General features: G+C 38.4%; 1 protein-coding gene and 1 pseudogene across 1 annotated transcript; both read right to left on the bottom strand.

Annotated features, from left to right (window-relative positions):
• The window catches only part of LOC140931125 (uncharacterized), a 135,803-nt pseudogene extending 129,942 nt beyond the window's left edge, over positions 1–5,861 (bottom strand).
• A 95-nt stretch (positions 5,862–5,956) lies between these two features.
• Positions 5,957–21,550, bottom strand: LOC140932291 (uncharacterized). Its single transcript, XM_073381912.1, has 5 exons — positions 21,451–21,550; positions 19,468–19,625; positions 16,138–17,574; positions 6,613–6,620; positions 5,957–6,083 (listed from the first exon to the last, which is right to left on the bottom strand). The coding sequence occupies exons 1-5, from the start codon at positions 21,548–21,550 to the stop codon at positions 5,957–5,959; spliced, it is 1,830 nt and encodes a 609-aa protein (XP_073238013.1).
• Positions 21,551–22,624: the final 1,074 nt, after the last annotated feature.

Genomic DNA, 22,624 nt, shown 5'->3' with positions numbered 1-22,624 from the left:
GACTGCATACCTACAATTCTAAATTACCCCTTCAAAACAGAGTTCATTGACAGGGGTCTGAGTTATATTTTTGTTGACATTGTTTTTAGCTGTGAGGGTACCCTGTGGTTTAATACAGACCATATAGTGGAACAAGTACTACCATAAATCCTCTTTTAGGCGCTCTGAGGGGGTGGGGGCGGGTTATTAATTTCACGGTTGTTTAGGGTGGTGGGGAGGGGCTTAACAAATAGAGGGAAGTACTGATTTAGCATTAGTGCATTAACAGTACTACAAAAAAGGGGAATAAACAGACTAAAGTTACAGTTCACTTAATCCTGTTTTGGATCAGGAAACAAACAACTAAGAAACCACCTGGGCCCAGTTGTTTGAAGGCCGATTAGCACTTAACCCAAGGTTACATTTAAGCTGGGTTTCTTTTTCTTGCGTTTAAAAGCATTTTCTCGGATGATTTTCTCTGTTATTTTAAAAGCTTTCAATAATCAACTTGTAGACAAAAAGAATTAAAACTGAAGCGACTTTTAAGCTTTCATATCTGAATTAAAATCTCGCACTAGCCCGGGGTTATCTTAACCCAGCTTCGAACAACTCGGCCCTGAGGATGGTATCAATTCTCCCTAAAAAAAAAAAACTATAACACAAAGTGAAAAATCTCAAGCACATGAATTTGGATGTCATGCAGCAGAGTCAATTCCAGCAAACATACAGAGGAACATGGTTAATATGGACTTCAAAGGGAGAAACCTACATGCCTGTATGATCAGGGAGTGTCTATTAAGCAGGCTCACATTACATTAAATTACAGTAAAACCTGTAATGAGCAAAACAACCTCTATTGACAGAATAGTAGCAAAACTTTTGAAATATATTTCCCCTATTTAGGGTAAATAAAATATTTATTGTTACTAGACTGCAAAGTGAAACCTCTATTAAACAGACCCCCAATTAAGCGAAACCCTCTGTGAAGCAGACACTAAGTGGGGTCCCGAAATTTTAAAACGTCTTATATTTTTCGTTAAAACAGATCCCTATTCAGTGGACACCCCTATTAAGCAGACGCGAACACTACAATAAATTGTACTTGGCTAGTCTCTTTTGTTGACACCAGACTGAAATACATACTGTAGTGAATTAATCAGGGGCACCCAACGAGGATATAGTTCAAAACCACTTAACATAGCATTGTTGAACGTATTTTAGTATTTAAAAGGTAGATATAGGCATATTTTTATCCCCTAAAAACTTTTCATCTGTTCGGATTTCCCAGCTGAAAGTCTAGTGATCCGAAAATTATAGGGATCAAAACTTACCTTTTCGAAAATTTCAGCCAGGAAAAGGCTCCCGAAAATTCTAGGTGGCCTTTTTTTACGGTAAATATCCGTTTAAAATGGGTAATTATACCATTTTGTAGATGTTCGAAAATCCTAGGAGAGGCAGGCAAGCAAGAAATTTTACAACAAATGTTCCGAGAATTCTAGTTCTCAAATCGTCTTCCGAACTGATTAATAAAGTAAATCAATACAATTAGCTGTCAATCAACTGTAGATTAGACTGATATCCAGCCGTATGATTTTTATCCACAATAAAAGTTCACCTAAAAGTCTTGCACAAAGTACAGCACATCATAGAACTTTATCACAGTACAGAGCAACTGTTGAATGTTACTCATTAACAAACATTGCACAATTTTTACAAATCTCTAGTAAGCGGACACCCTCTATTAAGCAGACACTTGGAAAGGTCCTGAATGTGTCTGCTTAATAGAGGTTTCATGGTGTTAAAACAAACTTTTGTACTTAGACTTCACCACCCAACATGGTCTACAGATGCTGGAAATGCTAAAGAATACCAACCACAAATTTGTTGATTATTACATAAAAAAATGTGCTTGACAAAACAGTTTCAGGGGCACCTAACGACAATTTTCAGAAAATATCTGTTCGGAAGACGATTTGAGATCTAGAATTTTCGGAACATTTGTTGTAAAATTTCTTGCTTGCCTGCCTCTCCTAGGATTTTCGAACATCTAAAAAATGGTATAATCGCCTATTTTTAACGGATTTTTACCCTAAAAAGGTCACCTAGAATTTTCGGGAGCCTTTTTTCTGGCTGGAATTTTCGGAAAGGTAAGTTTTGATCCCTATACCTTTCGGATCACTAGACTTTCAGCTAGGAAATCCGAACAGATGAAAAATTTTTAGGGGATAAAAATATGCCTATATCTACCATTTAAATACTAAAATACTAAAATACGTTTAACAATGCCATGTTTAAGTGGTTTGAACTATATTCTCGTTGGGTGCCCCTGCAGTTTTAATCTAGGTTATCAGAGTTGAATATACAAGCAGTTTTATTGTATTTTTCATATTGCTTTGTTTGTGGACAGGGTGGTAAAGGGTGCTATTCTTGTGACTCATGATTGGCACTTTTTTCCTGATGAAATGTGAAATGGCTAATTTCTTCCTTGTCAATTGTGATTTTCATAGTAGCAGTGAAGCGTGCTTTTGCAGAATTTTTTGTGAAATGAGAAATCAATGCTTAAACTAATCAAAAACTTGTTACTGAGAAGAAGTTTAACACCTTGGATCAATCAAAACCATGGTTTTGCTGCGGAGAAAGTTAAAACTCTTTATAAGGTGGAAAATGACTCAAATTTAAACTGCACTGCTGTCAAGCAAATTTGTGGATTAGTTTTTAACACGGGAAAATCATCAACAGTTTTTTATGTTCTATTATTATCATCATCATCATTTAATGTAATTAATGTATTATTATTGTTACTTAGATTTGCTATCATCATTTGGGCTGCCATGCAGTAGACTAAAAGTGTTACATTAAAGCAGACAACAGTGCCAGATCCAGACCTTGAGATAAGAGGGGGGGGGGCCTGATCATCCAGACCCTTAGATAAGGGGGGGGAGGGTGGGCGTGGTCTCCAAAAAAACATTTTTTTGGCCCTTCGCGCCTCAGTTTGGTCTAAAAATAAGGGGGGACCCCTCCCCTAAACCCACCACCGCACATCTGCTACTGCTGCTCAACAAACTTGTCCCCCTCATTTTTTTCTTTCTTTTTCTTATCTTCATTTTTGCTCATTGCAGGGATCTTCACCTTATTTTAGGGTCCCCTCATTCTAGCTCACTGTAACTCATTGTGGGTAATTCCTTGTAACTACGAGTTTCAATGGCAAGTTCTTATTTAACTGTGACATACATTCAATGTAACACCAGAAGTAAGAATTCCTTTCTACTGCAGGACAAACGTAAGGAAATTTTTACTTCCTTTTCAGGGCGGCAAAATATTTAATTTCCTTAGCTCTGAATTCAGAAAACCTTACCTAAATATGAAAGAATTCTCGTTTCATCTACCGACAGACTGGTAGCTTTTTGAGCCAAAGTTAGCATTTCGGAAAAAGTTTTTAACTTGTTGTAATGTTTATAATTTCTGGGGCGGAAAGGTGCTTTACAGCATTTTAAAGGTTAATAATGTGGTTTGGTTCATGCCTTTGAAAAAACCTCTGTTTCTAGCTGTTTTAAACATGGACTATTCTTAAAAATTTACAACAATTGAGACCAATATCAAAAATAGATCTGAAATAATGGTTATAGATTTGTATTGGCCATGTCAAATGTGCTCTTCTTAAACACACGAATTCTGAAGTTCACAAGCCAACTGACGTTTGCTGATGTGCAGTGCCATCAACCATCTTAGTGGACCTTTTAGAAAATGAAAGTTTACTTCAGTAGGTCTAGAAGGCCGTGGCTTGTGATTTGTGATTGGTGATGAAATTGCCTAGTGCTTTGTCACCTATAATGTATAGGGTGGAAACCGTACAGCTGATAGAGGAGAAACTACTTTGAACATCATGGTCAGTCATTCCACTCTCCTTCTTTTTTCGAGTGTTGGCCATCTCAAATCATTCAGAAGTTTTGTCGTGACAGCTCCAGGAGTGGTGCTATACAGTAAAAACCCACATATGAGAACCTAGAATTCTTAAGGTCAGGGTGAACAGGTTCTTATATTTTAGGGTATGTTTTCACAATTCAGGCTGATTAGGTTCTTAATTGATTCTTATTTTTTAGGGGTTGTTTTAGTGTAACCATTGGCAGAAATATTGTACTTTTAATACATAATGGTTTATGGAAAACATATTTCTAGTAAAAATCCAAACAAATATATATCAAAGAATTTTTTATACACAACAACTTTCGTAAAACGTTTCTCTCACAATTGCTTTCTTCGGCCCATTTTGTGGCGAACTAGGTTGAGAACTCCTCAACTGTCGCAAAAAATTCAAACCAATTTTGCAATTACATTGTAGGCAAAGTATCACTAATTCACTTTCTTTGAAATCATTGGTCAACAACCCTCTGCAGCCTCTGGGGAGGTGCAAGTTGATTTGACACATCCCCTCCTCCTAGGGCCTACAGAATTACCTATAGTTTTTACTTTGATTGACTTGAGTCATCTTCACAAACATAGGTCATATGGTTTTCATAATGTTCAAGAAGAAGAGCCTCACTACTCATCTCCTCTTGACAAATCCAGCAGCTGTAATTCTCAAAGATGACCAATTGTGCATCTGCTGGATCAGTGTTTCCAGTCTCCCTCTGTGTTTGAAGGTTGTTTGTAAAACCTATGGCCCTAACATTAACATTTTTACCTCCTGCTCTCTTCCGCTTGCAAGATTCCAAACGTTTAGACGGACTTTTGTTTTTCCGGGAACATTTACGTGACTCAGTTACACAGGTGTGGATTCTCTCATGCTTCCTCAGGTCTCCTGCTTGCCTAAAACACTTGCCACACTGTTTACATTCGTAAGGCTTTTCCCCAGTGTGAACTCTTTCATGGCTCCTTAGGTTTTCTGCTTGGCTGAAACACTTGCCACATTGTTTACATTCATGAAGCTTTTCCCCAGTGTGAACTCTTTCATGAATCCTTCGGTGTCCTGCTTGGCTAAAACACTTGCCACACTGTTTACATTCGTAAGGCTTTTCCCCAGTGTGAACTCTTTCATGGCTCCTTAGGTTTCCTGCTTGGCTGAAACACTTGCCACATTGTTTACATTCATGAGGCTTTTCCCCTGTGTGAACTCTTTCATGAATTTGTAGGTTTTTTGCTTGGTTAAAACGCTTCCCACACTGTCTACATTTGTAAGGCTCTTCCCCAGTGTGAACTCTTTCATGCTTTCTTAGGTTTCCTACATTTCTAAAACACTTGCCACACTGTTTACATTCGTAAGGCTTTTCCCCAGTGTGAACTCTTTCATGCTTTCTTAGGTTTCCTACATTTCTAAAACACTTGCCACACTGTTTACATTCGTAAGGCTTTTCCCCAGTGTGAACTCTTTCATGAATCCGTAGCTCTCCTGCTTGGCTAAAACACTTGCTACACTGTTTACATTCGTAAGGCTTTTCCCCAGTGTGAATTTTTTCATGTCTCCTTAGGTCTCCTGCTTGGCTAAAACACTTGCTACACTGTTTACATTCGTAAGGCTTTTCCCCAGTGTGAACTCTTTCATGTCTCCTTAGGTCTCCTGCTTGGCTAAAACACTTGCCACACTGTTTACATTCGTAAGGCTTTTCCCCAGTGTGAACTCTTCCATGAATCCGTAGCTCTCCTGCTTGGCTAAAACACTTGCTACACTGTTTACGTTCGTAAGGCTTTTCCCCAGTGTGAACTTTTTCATGTCTCCTTAGGAGTCCTGCTTGGCTAAAACACTTGCCACACTGTTTACATTCATAAGGCTTTTCCCCAATGTGAACTCTTTCGTGAATTGTTAGGTTTCTTGCACAGCTATAACACTTGCCACACTTTTTACATTCATAAGGCTTTTCCCTAGTGTGAACTCTTTTACGTCTCATTAGGATTCTTGGTTGGTTAAAATTCTTGCCACACTGTTTACATTCGTAAGGCTTTTCTCCGGCATGAACCCTTTGATGTCTCTTTAGGTGTCCTGCTACACTAAAACACTTGTCACACTGTTTTCATGAATCCTTAGGTGTCCTACTTGGCTAAAACAATTGCCACACTGCTGGCACTCAAGGGACACTGAGCTTGTTCTTCTTTTAAGGTGTCTAGGGTACCTTTCGAAAGCAGGGAAAACTTAATTAAATTAAGAATTATCATTTTGTTCTATGGCTATGAAAACTTGCAATACAAATTTTCTGGCAAGCTGGTGTAACTAAGGTGTGGAACAAATAGTTTAACGGAAGTATGGGACATGCAGAAAATTATTAGAAAATTCAAAAGACACCCACCCTTAAAAAAGTGGTTCCAGATCATGCACCAGCTGACTACAGACCTAAAATAATAAACGACCCCTTCAAAATGGAGAATCCATCAACAGGGGTCAGTTTATATTTTGCTGACCTTTTGTATTAGGATCTGAGAGTCTGCTGTACTTTGACAAATTTTGCCAATTTTGATAAGGAAATTACAGAAAAATTATTGTAATATATCACTATAGTTTCTTGGAGTACTCCAAACATTTCCACCATTCATCTCAATGATTTTTGACACCTGTTATGATGTTCCCTTCCCTGTATAAAGCAAAGCATTCCCTGAGGTATCACTCTACTCAAAAGTATGTTTTATCAATACAAAGCCTCCTACATGTCCAACTTTAAAACAAACAAATCTTTTTTTAATTAAGATATGATTGTTGCAGGGGTAATTGGAATTTAAGCAATTGCAAATAAACCTGAAAAAATTTTCGGGACTTCAACAGGATTTGCATCCATGGCCTGCAGTGCTCTACCATTTATGCTATGAAGACTGATACATTGGGAGCAGGCCTAATTGTTGAGTTCATCTTAACCAGTGAAAGGAATGATACATGAAGAGTAACACTAACAAATATGATCATGTGACTCCAGTACTTAAGAACCTAAGGTGGCTACCAGTAAAAACCAATTTATACTTCAAAGAAGCCGTTATGGCATTTAGGCGAATGACGGGCATGTTCATTAGAGGCAATGTAAGTAGGCTGAAGACTAGACATTCGCAGAGCTTGAATATTCCATTACTAAAACTAAAACAGGGCAGAGGTTCTTTTTCTTATAGAATCATATTCATTAATATATGAATAAATGTACCGTCTGAAATTAAGCCTAGAAAATGGTTTAAATAATTTTAAGAGCAATTAAAGAAAACATCTTATGAAAGGCTTTTAACGATGAGTCAGATGAGTTACAATAGGTTATCTTGTTGCCACTATTAGCTAGTTTTAATTACTTAAATTAATTATCATCTTAAATTTTTATTAATATACTGTGTAGTTTTTAACTTTTATCTGTTAATTATTGTCACTGAAAACCACACATGGGGAGATGACAATAAAGTATTGTTTTGTATTGTGATTGTTATTTAAGTAATTGGAAATAAATCTGAAAAAAGTTTGAGACTTTAATGGAATTCACACCCATGGCCTCTGCATTAGGGCTACAAAGCTCTACCATTTGTGCTATGAAGACCCATACATTTGGGAGGTCAATTTGTTGAGTTCATCTTCTTAACCTGTGAAAGGAATGAAACATATAGATGATCTAAAATGCAGAAATACAAATTTTTAAATGAAGATATGATCGTCGCACTGGTAAAATTTGTATTTTTGCAGTTCAGAGCATCTTCATGTTTCATATTTCCTTTCATGGGCTAAAATGAACTAAACGTTGTTCAGATTTATTTGCAATTGCTTAAATTACAATTACCCCTGCGAAGATCATATCTTCATTTAAAAATTCTATTTCCGCAGTCCAGATCATCTTGAAGAAAGTATATGTTTTAACGCTGACTGACTCATTCTGATTAACTATTTCAGTAAGAGTAGAGGACAGCTAGGACAGGGAGCAGTGACTGCCAGGCCACTTAAATTGCTGAGACCAGCTGAAACCTAAGGACAAGCCATATGTACCTGTTGTGCTCATGGTCCATCTCACATCACTGTCAATGTCACCAAATAAGATTGTTTCTTAGGTATAAATTAGATGTTTCTACTACAATACGATTTCTCTACAGTTACATGTAGACTACAGTTTACTACTGTTAGATTGTTCTACAACTAGATTTTTTACTACAATTTTGATTTCTTTTTCTACTAAAATTAGATTTTTCATGTCAATTTCTTGTATATGTTTCAATCATGTTTATTTCCCTTGCAGGGGGGGGGGGGGGGGGCACCTCACATGGGTCTAAATGTGCTGTTTGTGCATTTCCGTTTTGGGCATTAATCATTTCCTTTTTATCACATTTTTAAAATCATGAATGTATATTAATCTAGTTAGTATGGTCAGTGCCCAATGAAGTATGGAATAAAGTGTGATCAAAAAGTGATTGAACACAAACAAACAATAACAAATGGTGATCTCAACAATCACTGTTAAAGAACAGCTTTAATAGATGAACCAGTAACTTATTGTCTAGTCACTTCTGGACATTTCTTTGTTTACCAGTTGAAAATCATATTTTACTTTTTGCAGGAAGTAAAGGCTTACAAATTGTCCCTTAATGTAAAAAAGACTAAATTATTGATATTCAAAGCAAAAAACAAAGAAATTAAGCAACAAGTTGACATTAGTTTAGACTGTTCAGGTATCAAAGAGGTAGAATCAGACAGATTCTTAAGAGTTCATATTAGACAAAAATTTTAACTGGAAAAATCATATAAGTCATGTTTGCAGCAAAATTGCAAAACTTTCTGGTATACTTTGTCAAGCAAGACATTGTTTACCTCACGTTGTTATGCAGGGTCTATATTATATGCACTTATCTACCCATACCTAAGTTATGGTAACATTGTATGGGGAAACACTTATATTACACAACAAGACTAGAACAAACAAGAAGGCTACAAAAGAAAATTATAAGGATCATTACCTTTTCAAAATTCAAAGAACATACTGGTCCGCTCTTCAAAGAACTATTCACCTTACAGACCAATAGAGGCCACTATAAAACTGAGGTTACCGAAATTTTAAGCGAGGAGAGTCCCTGAACAAGTTTACTTCAATGAAAAGGATATAGCTATGTTACGAGGATTATAGTAATCGGCGAACTTTCTGAGAATAATCATTTATACGTTTGAAAAGTGGAATTCTAATTTTCTTGCTCGTGGAGAAAGTGCGTTTTAACTTTTTTCCTCAATAAATTGAATGCCTTAATTTCTTTTATAGATTTTGGTCAGTTATTCCATATTGAAACTCCTTTGTATTTTATGGAATGTTTTTGGTAGTTAGTTCGTGCTTGGATTTTGTCAGCTGTTCTGTGAACGTTAATGGATGATCTTTTGTTATAGTAATGAACATCTTTGTTCTGACGAAAGAAACCATTGATAGATAATGGTAGATTGATATTGAAGTATCGAAATATGAGCAAAGCAATGGCTTCATGGTTTATATCATCAAAATTTCGTATGTGAATAAATTGGCCATGGACTGTGAAGACTTGAAACAGGATGTCTGAGTAAGACCCTTTCAGCTGTGTCTGTTCGTCAGTGGCTTGCTTAGCCACTATCATTTGACTTTCACAACTGAAAGTATCCATAATTTATTAAAATCCTGCCTTACCTTTGGCAGCAAGACCTCGCCACTTTTCACACTCTGATCAAATCACACGAGGGAAGAGAAAACCAAGATCGAAAGACAGAGCGAAAGGATAAAAATGCAAGAATAGTGAGAGAAACCTGGGGAGAGTGCAAAACCCTTCGGGAAGAAGCGGGGGAGGGGTGGGGGGGGGGTGTTTTGAGGCATCGGGGGTGATTGTCAGAGGTCGTCCGAGGGACCAAAGGTTTGTATTTTGTTTTGTTGTTTACTGTAGTTTCAAAACTGTACTTTAAGTGTATTTACTTTTGTTAACCCTCTCCTCCTCAGGCACTGGGCACTCAGACCTCAGGCACTGCTAAAGGCACTGCTTAGGGACAGACATTTAGCGCGGGGGGTACTTCTGGGGATGGGTACGTCCTTATAAGAGGCTAATGGGGATGTGCCGCTGGATGGTGTCGCATTTTCACAGCTAGATTGACTATAATGGGGTCGCATTTTCAATAGAGTTACTAGAATGGGGTCGCACATCTTCGGATTTTGGGGGGTAAGACAGTTCTTCACATTTTATGTTTGTACTGTAGATGAAAAGTAAAGTGTTCTTCATTCAACCTAAAAAATAGGTCAATTCATAAAAATAGAAAGTGACTAAGTTGGGGTCGCGAAAATTACATATTTGCCCAAAGTGACTAAGATGGGGTCTATAATTAGCCACAAAATAGACTATAATGGGGTAGGGTTGGGGTAGGGCTTAAGGGTAGGGCCTATGGCCAGCGGCACATATCCAACCTCGTCCCCAGGGCCTTTTTTTTTTAAGGGAAAGCCCTGGGGACGAGGTTGGCACATATCCAGCAAAAATTAACCCAAGTAGCCCCCTCCGGGACATTTGGCAACGTGATTGGGGAAGGGTGGGATGGTATTGCCTGATCGACTGATTTCCATCTTTAAATCTAAAGCGGCCCCCAGCTACCAATATAAAAACGAAATAAAACTCAGTCAGTAATTGATAATAACGCATGCATATCTGGCTCTGTAAGCTGGTCCAACTTGACTTTTGGTGTTTCCCCGCTTTTCGTGTCCTTCAAAATGGTGATAAATTCTGTGACAATGGACTGATTGTCAGGTTCACTGAAAGTAATGTTAAACTGGTGAAGAAATCTATTTGGATCCCCGTGTCAGGAGCGCCTGCAGTTCAAGATTAAGATTGGTCTTCTTCACACTAAATAAGGTTTACCCGCTCATAGACAGAACGAAACTCCCACATCAAAATCAGCCAAAATAGACGGTGGATAAGAACCGAACTCGGGTCTAATCCCCTAGCCTGCGTTGCAGGCGCTTGGAAGTAGTAGGCGAAAGAGAGAACGGGCGCCCGCCAGGGAGACACGCCGTCGCGTGTCTTCTTCGCGCGCGCGCGTTTTTTCTTGTGCCCACTACTTCCAAGCGCCTGGTAAGCAGGCTACTAATCCCCATTTGTTCGCACTTAAAGGAACTAAGATGGGTAAATCAATTATACTTAAAACTGCCTCTGAATATATCAACACAGATGTATACAGAGAGCAACTTCATTGTTCTTTAGTTCGACCCTTGTTAGAATGCAGATTTAGTGACTTATGAGATGACAGATGACTTGTTTTCTTGAATTATCAAGTATGCACAGGACGGCTCCTGGTATGCACTTATCAGCGGCCATCCCGGAGGGATGACCCCGGCGAACCCCCGGTCATACACACAACAACGTTTGCAAATCCCCCCTACCCAAAACCAAGATTGTTTAACAAAAAGCTACCAATGCCCCTCCCTGGGGGAAAAGACGTGTGCACTACCAAGTCAAAAGGTGCAATATTTCAAAAGAGTTCTATTACCTCTATTTGCTATACCAGGAGTGGCTATACCGTAAATCCTCTATCATATAAGCGCCCCCTCTCAAATAAGCCCCCTCCCTGCAATAAGTCCCCCCTCTTCAGGGAAAGAAAGTTAATAAGCCCCCTCTCTATTAAGCCCCCCCCCCCTCCTCTAATTATTCTTCACTAGTAAAAGATAGACTATTAAGCAGTCACGATTGTAAAACTTCGTGTCTACTTATCCGGAATGCATGACCTCCAACCTTGTACTTGGGCTTTTCAACTTTGTATTCTGGTTATTTATGGAGAACTAATATCATCGTCTTATCTAAAATTGAAACCCCCTCTCACAAATAAGCCCCCGTCTCTATTACCCCCCCCCCCCCCCTGAAATGGGCTTGAAATAAATACTCCCCCGGGGGGAATTAATAGAAGATTCACAGTAATTATACATATAAGAGATAATTAAAAATGAGCAAAGAAAGCAATTCCACACATGATGAGGTTCAGCTTACCTTGTAAGTCATGGAATGAGAAAGGAAAGAATATTCTTGTTTTCTGGTAATGAAGAACTAGGATTCCTTGAATATATTTTGAAATGCTTTGAGTATAAGTATTTTCTATTTTTATTTTTTTACCGTCGTTTTCACTGCCGTCGTCCTCGTCCTTGCTTAAGGTCCCTACTATCTTCGAGCTGATACCACATAAAAATACAATAACTACTGAATAACGAATAATAATAATAATAATATTAATATTAATAAAACACATAAAAGAAACTAATATTTACTAGTATATACAACCAAAAAATCTTCATAAAGCCAAAACCCTGTGTATTTCAGTCTTAAAGTCTTCAAATAAAACTAGTGCGAAAAAAGTCAAGTAGTGCATTCCACTGGTTAGCTGAAAAGTAAGAAAAGGAGTTAAGACTATAGGCAGTTATTTTAGGTCTACTAAGAGAAAGAATGTATTTGCCACGAACGAAGATCATAGGAGGAGGACCGGAGTGAAAACATATTCTTCATATAAGCAGGAAAAAGAGTGTAAAACAAACTCTTATATAACAGTATGAGAAAATTCTGAACGCGCTTGTTACACAACGAAGTACAGTTGACTTTTGTAAGAAGAGTGGTGTATGGAGATGAGTAGTCTCCAAGTATAAATCTAAGTATTTCTTTATTAAGCGCTTCAAGCTTATCCGCATCGCGCGCTCTAAAACGGTGCTAGACAGAGAAGCAATAATAATAATGAGGTAAAATATACTCTTTGTAAAGTTAAAATGTCCATGGACAGTGTACATTGCCGAGATTGGACGCCGGTTGGCGGACCGCTTTAGAGAACGCCCCAGAGATATCATCAACGGGAGGAATGACCTTCCTGTACCTACCCACTTCGACCAAGCCAATAATATTTTCGACGACATGGACGTTGCTGTATTGAAGGCAGGCCTAGCCAACCAGGAATACAGTAAGAAGCTGGAGATGAGGTTGATTTTCAATTATGGGACTGTGGGTCCTAGTGGCCTTAATCAACCCTTTAATTTCACGTGAATTACTCACTTTTTGCATACTCGCGTGCCGCCGCGCGCTATCACTTGTGGCACGCGCGCGAGTATGCAATGCACGGGAGCTGATTTAACAAACTTTTTAACGGTATTTAGTTTTTTACAGAGAAAAAGGCAGCATTGCAAAAACGTCCCTGACGCGCTTAATTACACCAATGTCAGAAGCAACCTTTTTTAGAAGTTAGCTGAATATGGTCACCCCAATTCAGATTCTGGTTATTTTTTACACCAAGGGATTTGAAAACCAAGACCTGTTTATTGGGAGCGTCACCGATGACAATACTTGGTTTCTCCGATACGTTAGATAGTCTCTTCTTGAGCCAAATATAAGGAGAAACCCAGTTTTTTCATATTAGCATGAGCTTGTTAGCGACAAGCCAAATATAGACCTTATTCAAATAATTTTTGACAATTAAGCTTAGGTAATACTTGTATCGCCGGCTCACATTCTCGGATGAGAGGAAGTCCGAAAATAAATAAGGGGCCTAAAATGGTCCCCTGGGGCACACCACTTGTGACAAATCTCTTACCCGACTTACAGCCGTTTATTGAACAGTGTACGACTACTAGGGAATGACCTGAACCTGTCTCCTTCGGGGGCGGCTATACCGTAGCAGTCAAGTTTAGATAGTAGTAAGGCGTTCTTTATACTGTGCGACTTTATAGAGAAGGTCGTTTACCCACAACGAAAATTCTCCAAAGCCATTTATAAACCTCAAAAATTTTCTCCAAACATTGAAACGAAATCAAAAGAAGGAACCCTCAATGGACCGAAAGGGTTTTAAACTTAAAGAATCATCTTTAAAAACATAGGTGAAATGATTTTCATAATGTTGAAGAAGTCGAGCCTCACTACTCCTCTTCCCTTGACAAATCCATTAGCTGTGTTTCTCAGTAATGACTTATGGCACAACTGCTACAATTATGTTTCCAGTCTTTCCCTGTGTTCCCAGGTTGCTTGTAAAGCCTGTGGCCCTGAATATCAACGTTTTCATACGTCATATGGGTCTCCGAAGCCATTTATAAACCTCAAAAATGTTGTCCAACCCTTAGGTTTGCTGGTCGCTTAAAATACTTTCCGCACTGCTGGCACTCAAAGGACATTGAGCTTGTTCGTCTTTTAAGGGGTTATGGTTACGGTACCTTTTGACAGAAAATAGAAATATTATTAGTAAAATGCACATCAATTGTCTCGTTGCTGCCAACTTAAACTTTACAGCCAGGTGGAGCAAGGTCTGAAGGGAATAGTTTATAGGTTTTCAGGGACATGTGGGTGGTGGGGGAGGGGCTTAACAAATAGAGGGAAGTATTGATTTAGCATTAGTACATTAACAGTATCACCAAAAAGAGGAATAAACAGACTAAAGTTACGGTTCACTTAATCCTGTTTGGATCAGGAAACAAACAACTAAGAAAAAACCTGGGCCCAGTTGTTCGAAGGCCGATTAGCGCTTAACCCGAGGTTAAATTTAAGCCGGGTTTCTTTTTCTTGCGTTTAAAAGCATTTTCTCGGATAATTTTCTCTGTTATTTTTAAAGCTTTCAATAATCAACTTGTAGACAAAAAGAATTCAAGCTTTCACTAATCAACTTGTAGGCAAAAAGAATTAAAAATGAAATGATTTTTAAGCCTTCATATCTGAATTAAAATCTCGCACTAACGCGGGGTTATCTTAACCCAGCTTTGAACAACTCAACAACATTTGGGCTGCCATGAGTAGACTAAAAAGTGTTACATTAAAGCAGACATCAGTGCCGGATCCAGACCCTTAGATATGGGGGGTGGGGGTGGTCTCCAAAAAACATTTTTTCACCCTTCGGGCCTCAGTTTTCCGATTTCCCTTTGTAACTCATTTTATGTCAGTTTCTTTGCGTAAATCGCGCTCGAGATTCGACTTTTTAGTTTGAAATGTAATAATTCCGCTAATACGAGACATATGCAAATTTCCTTACACCCTTTTTTAGGTCTTTTATCTGTCAATCATAAGCAATAAAAAGGAAGTGAATATTTAACAACCCGAAAGGGCTGGAGCTTCAGCAGGAAACTCGATACCTCTGAGTTCGAGAGCAATTAAGCTTTAATTTGATATATAACTCGCCTTTGTAGCAAAAATACTCGCGCGACTAGAATTTTTTTCTGTGGGCACCTCGTTTTCCTTTACCGAGACCTTAAACATAGACTATTCTTAAAAATTTACAACAATTGAGACCAATATCAAAAATAGATCTGAAATAATGGTTATAGATTTCTTTTGGCTATGTCAAATGTGCTCTTCTTAAACACACAAATTCTGAAGTTCACAACCTAACTGACGTTTGCTGATGTGCACTGCCATCAACCATCTTAGTGGACCTTTTAGGAAATGAAAGTTTACTTCAGCAGGTCTAGAAGGTCGTGGTTTGTGATTTGTGATTGGTGATGAAATTGCCTAGTGTTCTGTCACCTATAATGTATAGGGTGGAAACTGCATAGCTGATAGAGCAGAAACTACTTTGAACATCATCGTCAGTCATTACTCTCTCCTTTTTTCGAGTGTTGGCCATTTTAAATCATTCAGAATTTTTGTGACAGTTCCAGGAGTGGTGTTATACAGTAAAAAACCCACATATGAGAACCTAGAATTTTCAAGGTCAGGCTGAACAGGTTAGCCTCGCCGCTCTCTTATTTGAGCAAGCGAAGCAAGCTTCGCCGCTTGCTCACGTGTTTTCGTGAGACTTGCTTCGCTCACCCAAATTGCTCGCAGGCTATATATTTTAGGGTAGGTTTTCACAATTCAGGCTGATTCGGTTCTTAATAGATTCTTATTTTTCAGGGATTGTCGTAGTGTATCCATTGCCAAAAATATTGTACTTCTAATACATAATGGTTTATGGAAAACATATTTCTACTAAAAATCCAACAAAATATAAATCAAAGAATTTTTTAATACACAACAATTTTTGTCAAACTTTTCTCTCACAATTGGTTTCTTCGGCCCATTTTGTGGCGAACTACTATGTTGAGAACTGCTCAATTGTTGCAAGAAATTCAAACCGATTTTGCAATTACATTGTAGGCAAAGTATCACTTATTCACTTTGTTTGAAATCATTGGTCAACAACCCTCTGCAGCCTCTGGGGAGGTGCAAGTTGATTTGACACACCCCCTCCTCCTAGGGCCTACAGAATGACCTATAGTTTTTGCTTTGATTAACTTAAGAGTCATCTTCACAAACAGAGATCATATGGTTTTCATAATGTTGAAGAAGAAGAGCCTCACTACTGATCTCCTCTTGACAAATCCAGCAGCTGTAATTCTCAAAGATGACCAATTGTGCATCTGCTAGATCAGTGTCTCCAGTCTCCCTCTGTATTTGAAGGTTGTTTGTAAAACTTATGGCCCTGCTGACATTAACGTTTTTACCTCCCACTCTTTTCCGCTTGCATGATTCCAAACGTTTAGACAGACTTTTGTTTTTCCGGAAACATTTACGTGACTCAACCAGGGTGTGGATTCTCACATGCTTCCTCAGGCTTCCTGCTTCACTGAAATGCTTGCTACACTGTTTACATTCATAAGGCTTTTCCCCAGTGTGAACTCTTTCATGAATCTGTAGGTTTCCTGCTTGGCTAAAACACTTGCCACACTGTTCACATTCATAAGGCTTTTCCCCAGTGTGACCTCTTTCATGACTCCTCAGGTTTACTGCGACACTGAAACGCTTGCTACACTCTTTACATTCATAAGGCTTTTCCCCAGTGTGAACTCTTTCATGAATCCGTAGGTTTCCTGCTTGGCTAAAACACTTGCCACACTGTTTACATTCATAAGGCTTTCGCCCAGTGTGAACTCTTTCATGAACCCTTAGGTTTCCTGCTTCGCCAAAACACTTGCCACACTGTTTACATTCGTAAGGCTTTTCCCCAGTGTGAACTCTTTCATGTCTCCTTAGGTGTTCTGCTCGGCTAAAACATTTGCTGCACTGCTTACATTCAAAACGCTTTTTCCCAGTGTGAACTCTTTCATGCTTCCTCAGGTTTCCTGCGTCACTGAAACGCTTGCTACACTGTTTACATTCATAAGGCTTTTCCTTAGTGTGACCTCTTTCATGAATCCGAAGGTGTCCTGCTTGGCTAAAACACTTGCCACACTGTTTACATTCGTAAGGCTTTTCCCCAGTGTGAACTCTTTCATGAATCCGTAGGTCTTTTGCTTCGCCAAAACACTTGCCACACTGTTTACATTTGTGAGGCTTTTCCCCAGTGTGAACTCTTTCATGTCTCCTTACGTCTCCTGCATTTCTAAAACACTTGCCACACTGTTTACATTCGTAAGGCTTTTCCCCAGTGTGAATTCGTTCATGAATCCTTAGGTTTCCTGCTTGGCTAAAACACTTGCCACACTGCTTACATTCATAAGGCTTTTCCCCAGTGTGTACTCTTTCATGAATTGTTAGGAGTTCTGCTCGGCTAAAACATTTGCTGCACTGCTTACATTCAAAACGCTTTTTCCCAGTGTGAACTCTCTTACGTCTCATTAGGATTCTTGCTTGGTTAAAATTCTTGCCACACTGTTTACATTCATAAGGCTTTTCTCCAACGTGAACCCTTTGATGTCTCTTTAGGTGTCCTGCTACACTAAAACACTTGTCACACTGTTTTCATGAATCCTTAGGTGTCCTGCTTGGCTAAAACAATTGCCACACTGCTGGCACTTAAGGGACACTGAGCTTGTTCTTCTTTTAAGGTGTCTAGGGTACCTTTCGAAAGCAGGGAAAACGTTATTAGTTAAATTAACAATTATCATTTTGTTCTATGGCTATGAAAACTTGCAATACAAATTTTCTGGCAAGCTGTTGTAACTAAGGTGTGTAACAAATGCAAATAGTTTTAAGGGAGTATGGGACACGTGGAAAATTAGAAAATTCAAAAGACACCCACCCTTGATAAAGTGATTCTAGACCATGCACCAGCTGACTACATGCCTAAAATAATAAACGACCCCTTCAAAATGGAGAATCTATCAACAGGGGTCAGTTTATATTTTGCTGACCTTTTGTATTAGGATCTGAGAGTCCCCTGTACTTTGACAAATTTTTCCCAATTTTGATAAGAAAATTACAGAAATATTTGGGTAATATATGTATAGTTTCTTGGAGTACTCCAAACATTTCCACCATTCATGTGAATGATTTTTGACACCTGATTATGACGTTTCCTTCCCAGTATAAAGAAAACACCAAAGCATTCCCTGAGGTATCACTCTACTCAAAAGTATGTTTTTTCAATACAGAGCCTTCTACATATCCAACTTTAAAACAAAAAAATCATTTTTTAATTAACTAAAGATATGATTGTTGCAGGGGTAATTCCAATATGAGCAATTGCAAATAAACCTGAAAAAAAAGAGGGACTTCAACAGGATTTGCATCCATGGCCTGTGTGTTAACGCTGCAGTGCTCCACTATTTACGCTATGGAGAGCGATACATTGGGAGCAGGCTAACTTGTTGAGTTCATCTTAACCAGTGAAAGGAATGATACATGAAGAGTAACACTAAGAAATATGATCATGTGACTCCAGTGCTTGCTGAACCTAAGGTGGCTAGCAGTAAAAACCAATTTATTCTTCAAAGAAGCTGTTATGGCATTTAAGTGTATGAAGGGCATGGCCCCAGAATATTTAGGTGATAAATTTATTTTTAGAGGCAATGTAAGTAGGCGGAAGACTAGAAGTTCCCAGAACTTGAATATTCAAATATTCAAAACTAAAACAGGGCAGAGGTCCTTTTCTTATAGAACTGTATTTGTTAATATATGGAATAATTTACCATCTGAAATTAAACTTAGCAAATGTTTAAATAATTTTAAGTGCAATTAAAGAAAACATCTTATGAAAGACTTTCCATGATGAGTTACGATGGGTTATCCTGTTGCCACTATTAGCTAGTTTTAATTACTTAAATTAATTATCATCTTTAATATAATTTATTAATATACAGTGTAGTTTTTAACTTTTATCTGTTAATTAGTGCAACTGAAAAACCCACATGGGGAGATGTCAATGAAGTATTGTATTGTATTGTTACTTCAGTAATTGCAAATAAATCTGCAAAAAGTTCGAGACCTCAATGGAATTCACACCCATGGCCCCTGCGTTAGGGCTACAGTGCTCTACCATTTGTGCTATGAAGACCCATACATTGGGGGAGGTCAATTTGTTGAGTTCATCACCTTAACCCATGAAAGGAATGAAACATATCTGTGTGGATTTTATACAAGGTTGCTGTACTGAGTCTCTATGTCAGCCAAGTCCAAGGAGCAACTACTCACCCTCCCCACCCATGAAGCTTATGACTAGTCAATCACTTCCCCCAAGCTCTCCTAGTAGTGTTATGATTATGAGTCACAGCACTGATTTGGCTGGCCTAGCCCAGTGGAAAAATTCTCTGACTTGGCACTGTTTTCTGACATCAAACTCTAATCAAAGTGACAAAATCTCCCCTCCCTACACCAATGGTTTTCACACAAAACAACTCAGCCACCCACCCACAAATAGGTCTGGGCCTGGGCTCTCTGCTGACAACTAGCAAGACTGCAACCCGCTGCTTTTTTTCCGGCTACCCTGTCTTGAACATAGGCAATGCCCATGTTCAAACAAAAACTTAGCGGGCACCTTTTAGCAAAATCACACAGATATAGATGATCTGAAATAAGAAAATACAAATTTTTAAATGAAGATATGATCGCACCGGTAAAATTTGTATTTTTGCAGTTCAGATAATCTTTATGTTTCATTCCTTTCATGGGCTAAGATGAACTAAACTTTGTTCAGATAATCTTGTAAAAAGTCTGTGTTCTAAAGCTGACTGAGTCATTCTGATTAATTAATTCATTCAGAGTAGAGGACAGCTAAGTCAATGTCACTAAAACAGATTGGTTTTTTGGCAAAAACTAGATGTTTTTACTACAATAAGATTTCTCTACAATTCAGCATGCAAAGAAAGTAGTGTCCAATAAAGCCTGGGGCTATACGAAATATTTCTAAATTCTAATTCACAGTTTTGTTACCTAGAAGTTGGACTTTTGTAATTCTCTTCTTTTTGGTGCCCAAAAACGGGACATGGTTAAGTTGTAGTCGGTTCAAAATGCGGCTGCTCGAATTATAGCCTGTCTCAAAAAACGAGATCACATCACCGAGACTCTAAGAGATCTTCACAGGCTTGCTGCTGAGGAGAGAACCGTTTTTAAAATAAATTTAATAAATTTAAAACATTAAATGACTCTGGTCCCCGTTATGTTGAAGATATTTTAAAATTTTACCATCAATCAAGGATATTACGGTCATAAAGGGATCACTTACACCTTGAAGAACCAAATTTTAACATGAAAACTTATGGCCAGCGAGCATTTTCTGTTGCTGCCCCCCGACTATGGAACAAGCTCCTCTTTGAAATTCGAGTTTGTTCTGATGTTAATCTTTTTAAATCTAAATTGAAAATGTTTCTTTTTCAAAAGGCATATGACATTTAGTTTCAACATATTTGTTTTTGCTTTCTTTCCTTTTTAAGATGTATATGCTATAAATTTCCCAACAGTAGTGTGGCAACCTTTAAAAATGACTTTCTTTGCACCCTGACAATTACATGTAGACTACAGTTTACTACTGTTAGATGTTCTACAACTAGATTTTTGACTACAATTTTGATTTCTTTTTCTTCTGTAATTAGATTTTTTATGTCAATTAGTATTTTTCTTGTATATGCTTCAAATATGTTTATTACCCTTGGTGGGGAGGGGGGGGGGTGGTTGCTACACAGCCGTTTTTAGTGTGGTCATGCAACGCTCCTCCCCACAAACGGCTGCTGAAAACCAAACCACATTCCTTTCCCTTTGTATCTGCGGTCTAACGAACAAACCAATCACGTATCTAGAAATTGACTGTGACGTCAGTTTTTGCGGGTAAAGCCAAGCGATTCCGGGTGCGAGGATATGAACATGCTTTCCAGCAAGTCATGGACGGCGGAACCCCTAAGAAAATTGTCGACAGTGATTCGAAATGCTTTACTTGCTCTTCGCTGTCAGCAAATGCAGAGAAAATTTATATTTTTGGTAAAAGTTCGATCGACTTGCAAGGTATTATTAAATCGTCCCTTAATGTGGATGTGAGCTGTTTCGCAAACAGCGGCAAGATATTTGTTTGCAAGAGTTGCTACAAACGATTGACCAAGTTTCAGCAATCTTCTGAAAAAACTGAATGAAATTCGCCAAAAAATTGAAGAAGCCTTCAAAAAAAGGGATGTACTGAGAACAAAGCGCCTTCAATGGGCTTCAGAAGACTTACACGGCAACATTCCTGAAGGAAACCGTCAGGACCAGGTCCGCGATATTTCGCGGACACAGGAAAGTTTAGGTCGACAGAAAGTATCCAAATCACTTCAGTTTGCCACAGGCGAAGCTACCACTTGCACTTCTTCTGCTAATTCGAGTTATCAGGATTTTTCTTCATGGAAACAGCCTGTGCCTGCTTACCTTCCTGGTTTTTTATCCCCAATTCAAAGTCAACCGAGTCTTCTGTTGAGTGCTTTCCCAAATCAAAATATGGCAAGTCCTCGAAGTGCACAGTGCACATGCATTTCTTCCCGGAGTAACTTCAACTCCAAGATCATCCGGCGTCCAAGAACAGAGTCAAGTGCAACTAAAAATTCAGTATCCCAGTAAAAATGTAAACAAATCTCTAACTGGTTCATATCAGTCCATTGGAAAAGGCTTAGCACACGGCATTCCGTCACAAATTGCGGGAGCTGTTATGAACTGCCGTTCAGTGCGAAAGCGTATTGTGGAAAAGGTGTTGAAGATTGTCAACAAAGAAGTTGCCGAATTATGTTCAACAAGAAAGCCATCAATTTTAAGGAAAATTGAAAAGGAAGATTTGGAGAAGTTTGACCTACAGTTAGCTTGTGATGAGTGGCATGAACGAGCTCCCATTTTTTATTCATTCCTTCTCACTTCGGCTGTCAACAAAAGAACAAAATCTTTCGGCTGGTTTGGAAGCTTGGCTATCGCCGGATCTATTCTGTTGAAACAGCGAAACAAGGACATAAGTGCTGCTGCATCTGTGATAGGTATTCTCCTGAAAAGCAAGTCTCTTGAGGTGCGATTCGTTTTATTGATCTTGAGCTTATTTTACTTTTGATACTTTTTATTTCGTGTCATACGTATCTGAAATTGTTCACGCTAAATTACAGGACATTTATTATTTAAGGTCAATCTGTATTTGATAAAACAATACACACTTGTAATAAAGTCATAAAACTGCTTTATTCTCTGAACGATAAAAATAATCGTGGTATATTTAAGAAATTTTTATTTTAAAAGATGCTATTAATCATGAAACTAAAAAAAAATCTTCATATTAAAGAGATCTATTTACAATGTATTATGAAATTTCTAACATAGGTCGTTCTTTGTGTCACAGGCAACCCTCGGTAGGCTCAACAGACTGAAGGTGATAAATTCAAACAGTCAGATTCTTTACACCTTGGACAAACTTGGGGGTGATCATGATGCCCTCCTTTTGAAAGCAAGGGACACAATTTCTCAAGAAAACTCCAAAGCGATAGAGATTCAAGAGAAGCACAAAAATATTCAAACATGCACAGCAGTGTGCCGCCAAGAACAAACTAAAGTCAGGATGGAGGAGTGT

The sequence above is a fragment of the Porites lutea genome, chromosome 3 (assembly GCF_958299795.1).
Source record: "Porites lutea chromosome 3, jaPorLute2.1, whole genome shotgun sequence".
In the NCBI taxonomy this organism is placed as follows: domain Eukaryota; kingdom Metazoa; phylum Cnidaria; class Anthozoa; order Scleractinia; family Poritidae; genus Porites; species Porites lutea.
The sequence above is the reverse complement of the archived record's forward strand: the minus strand, read 5'-3'. Positions and strand labels throughout refer to the sequence as shown.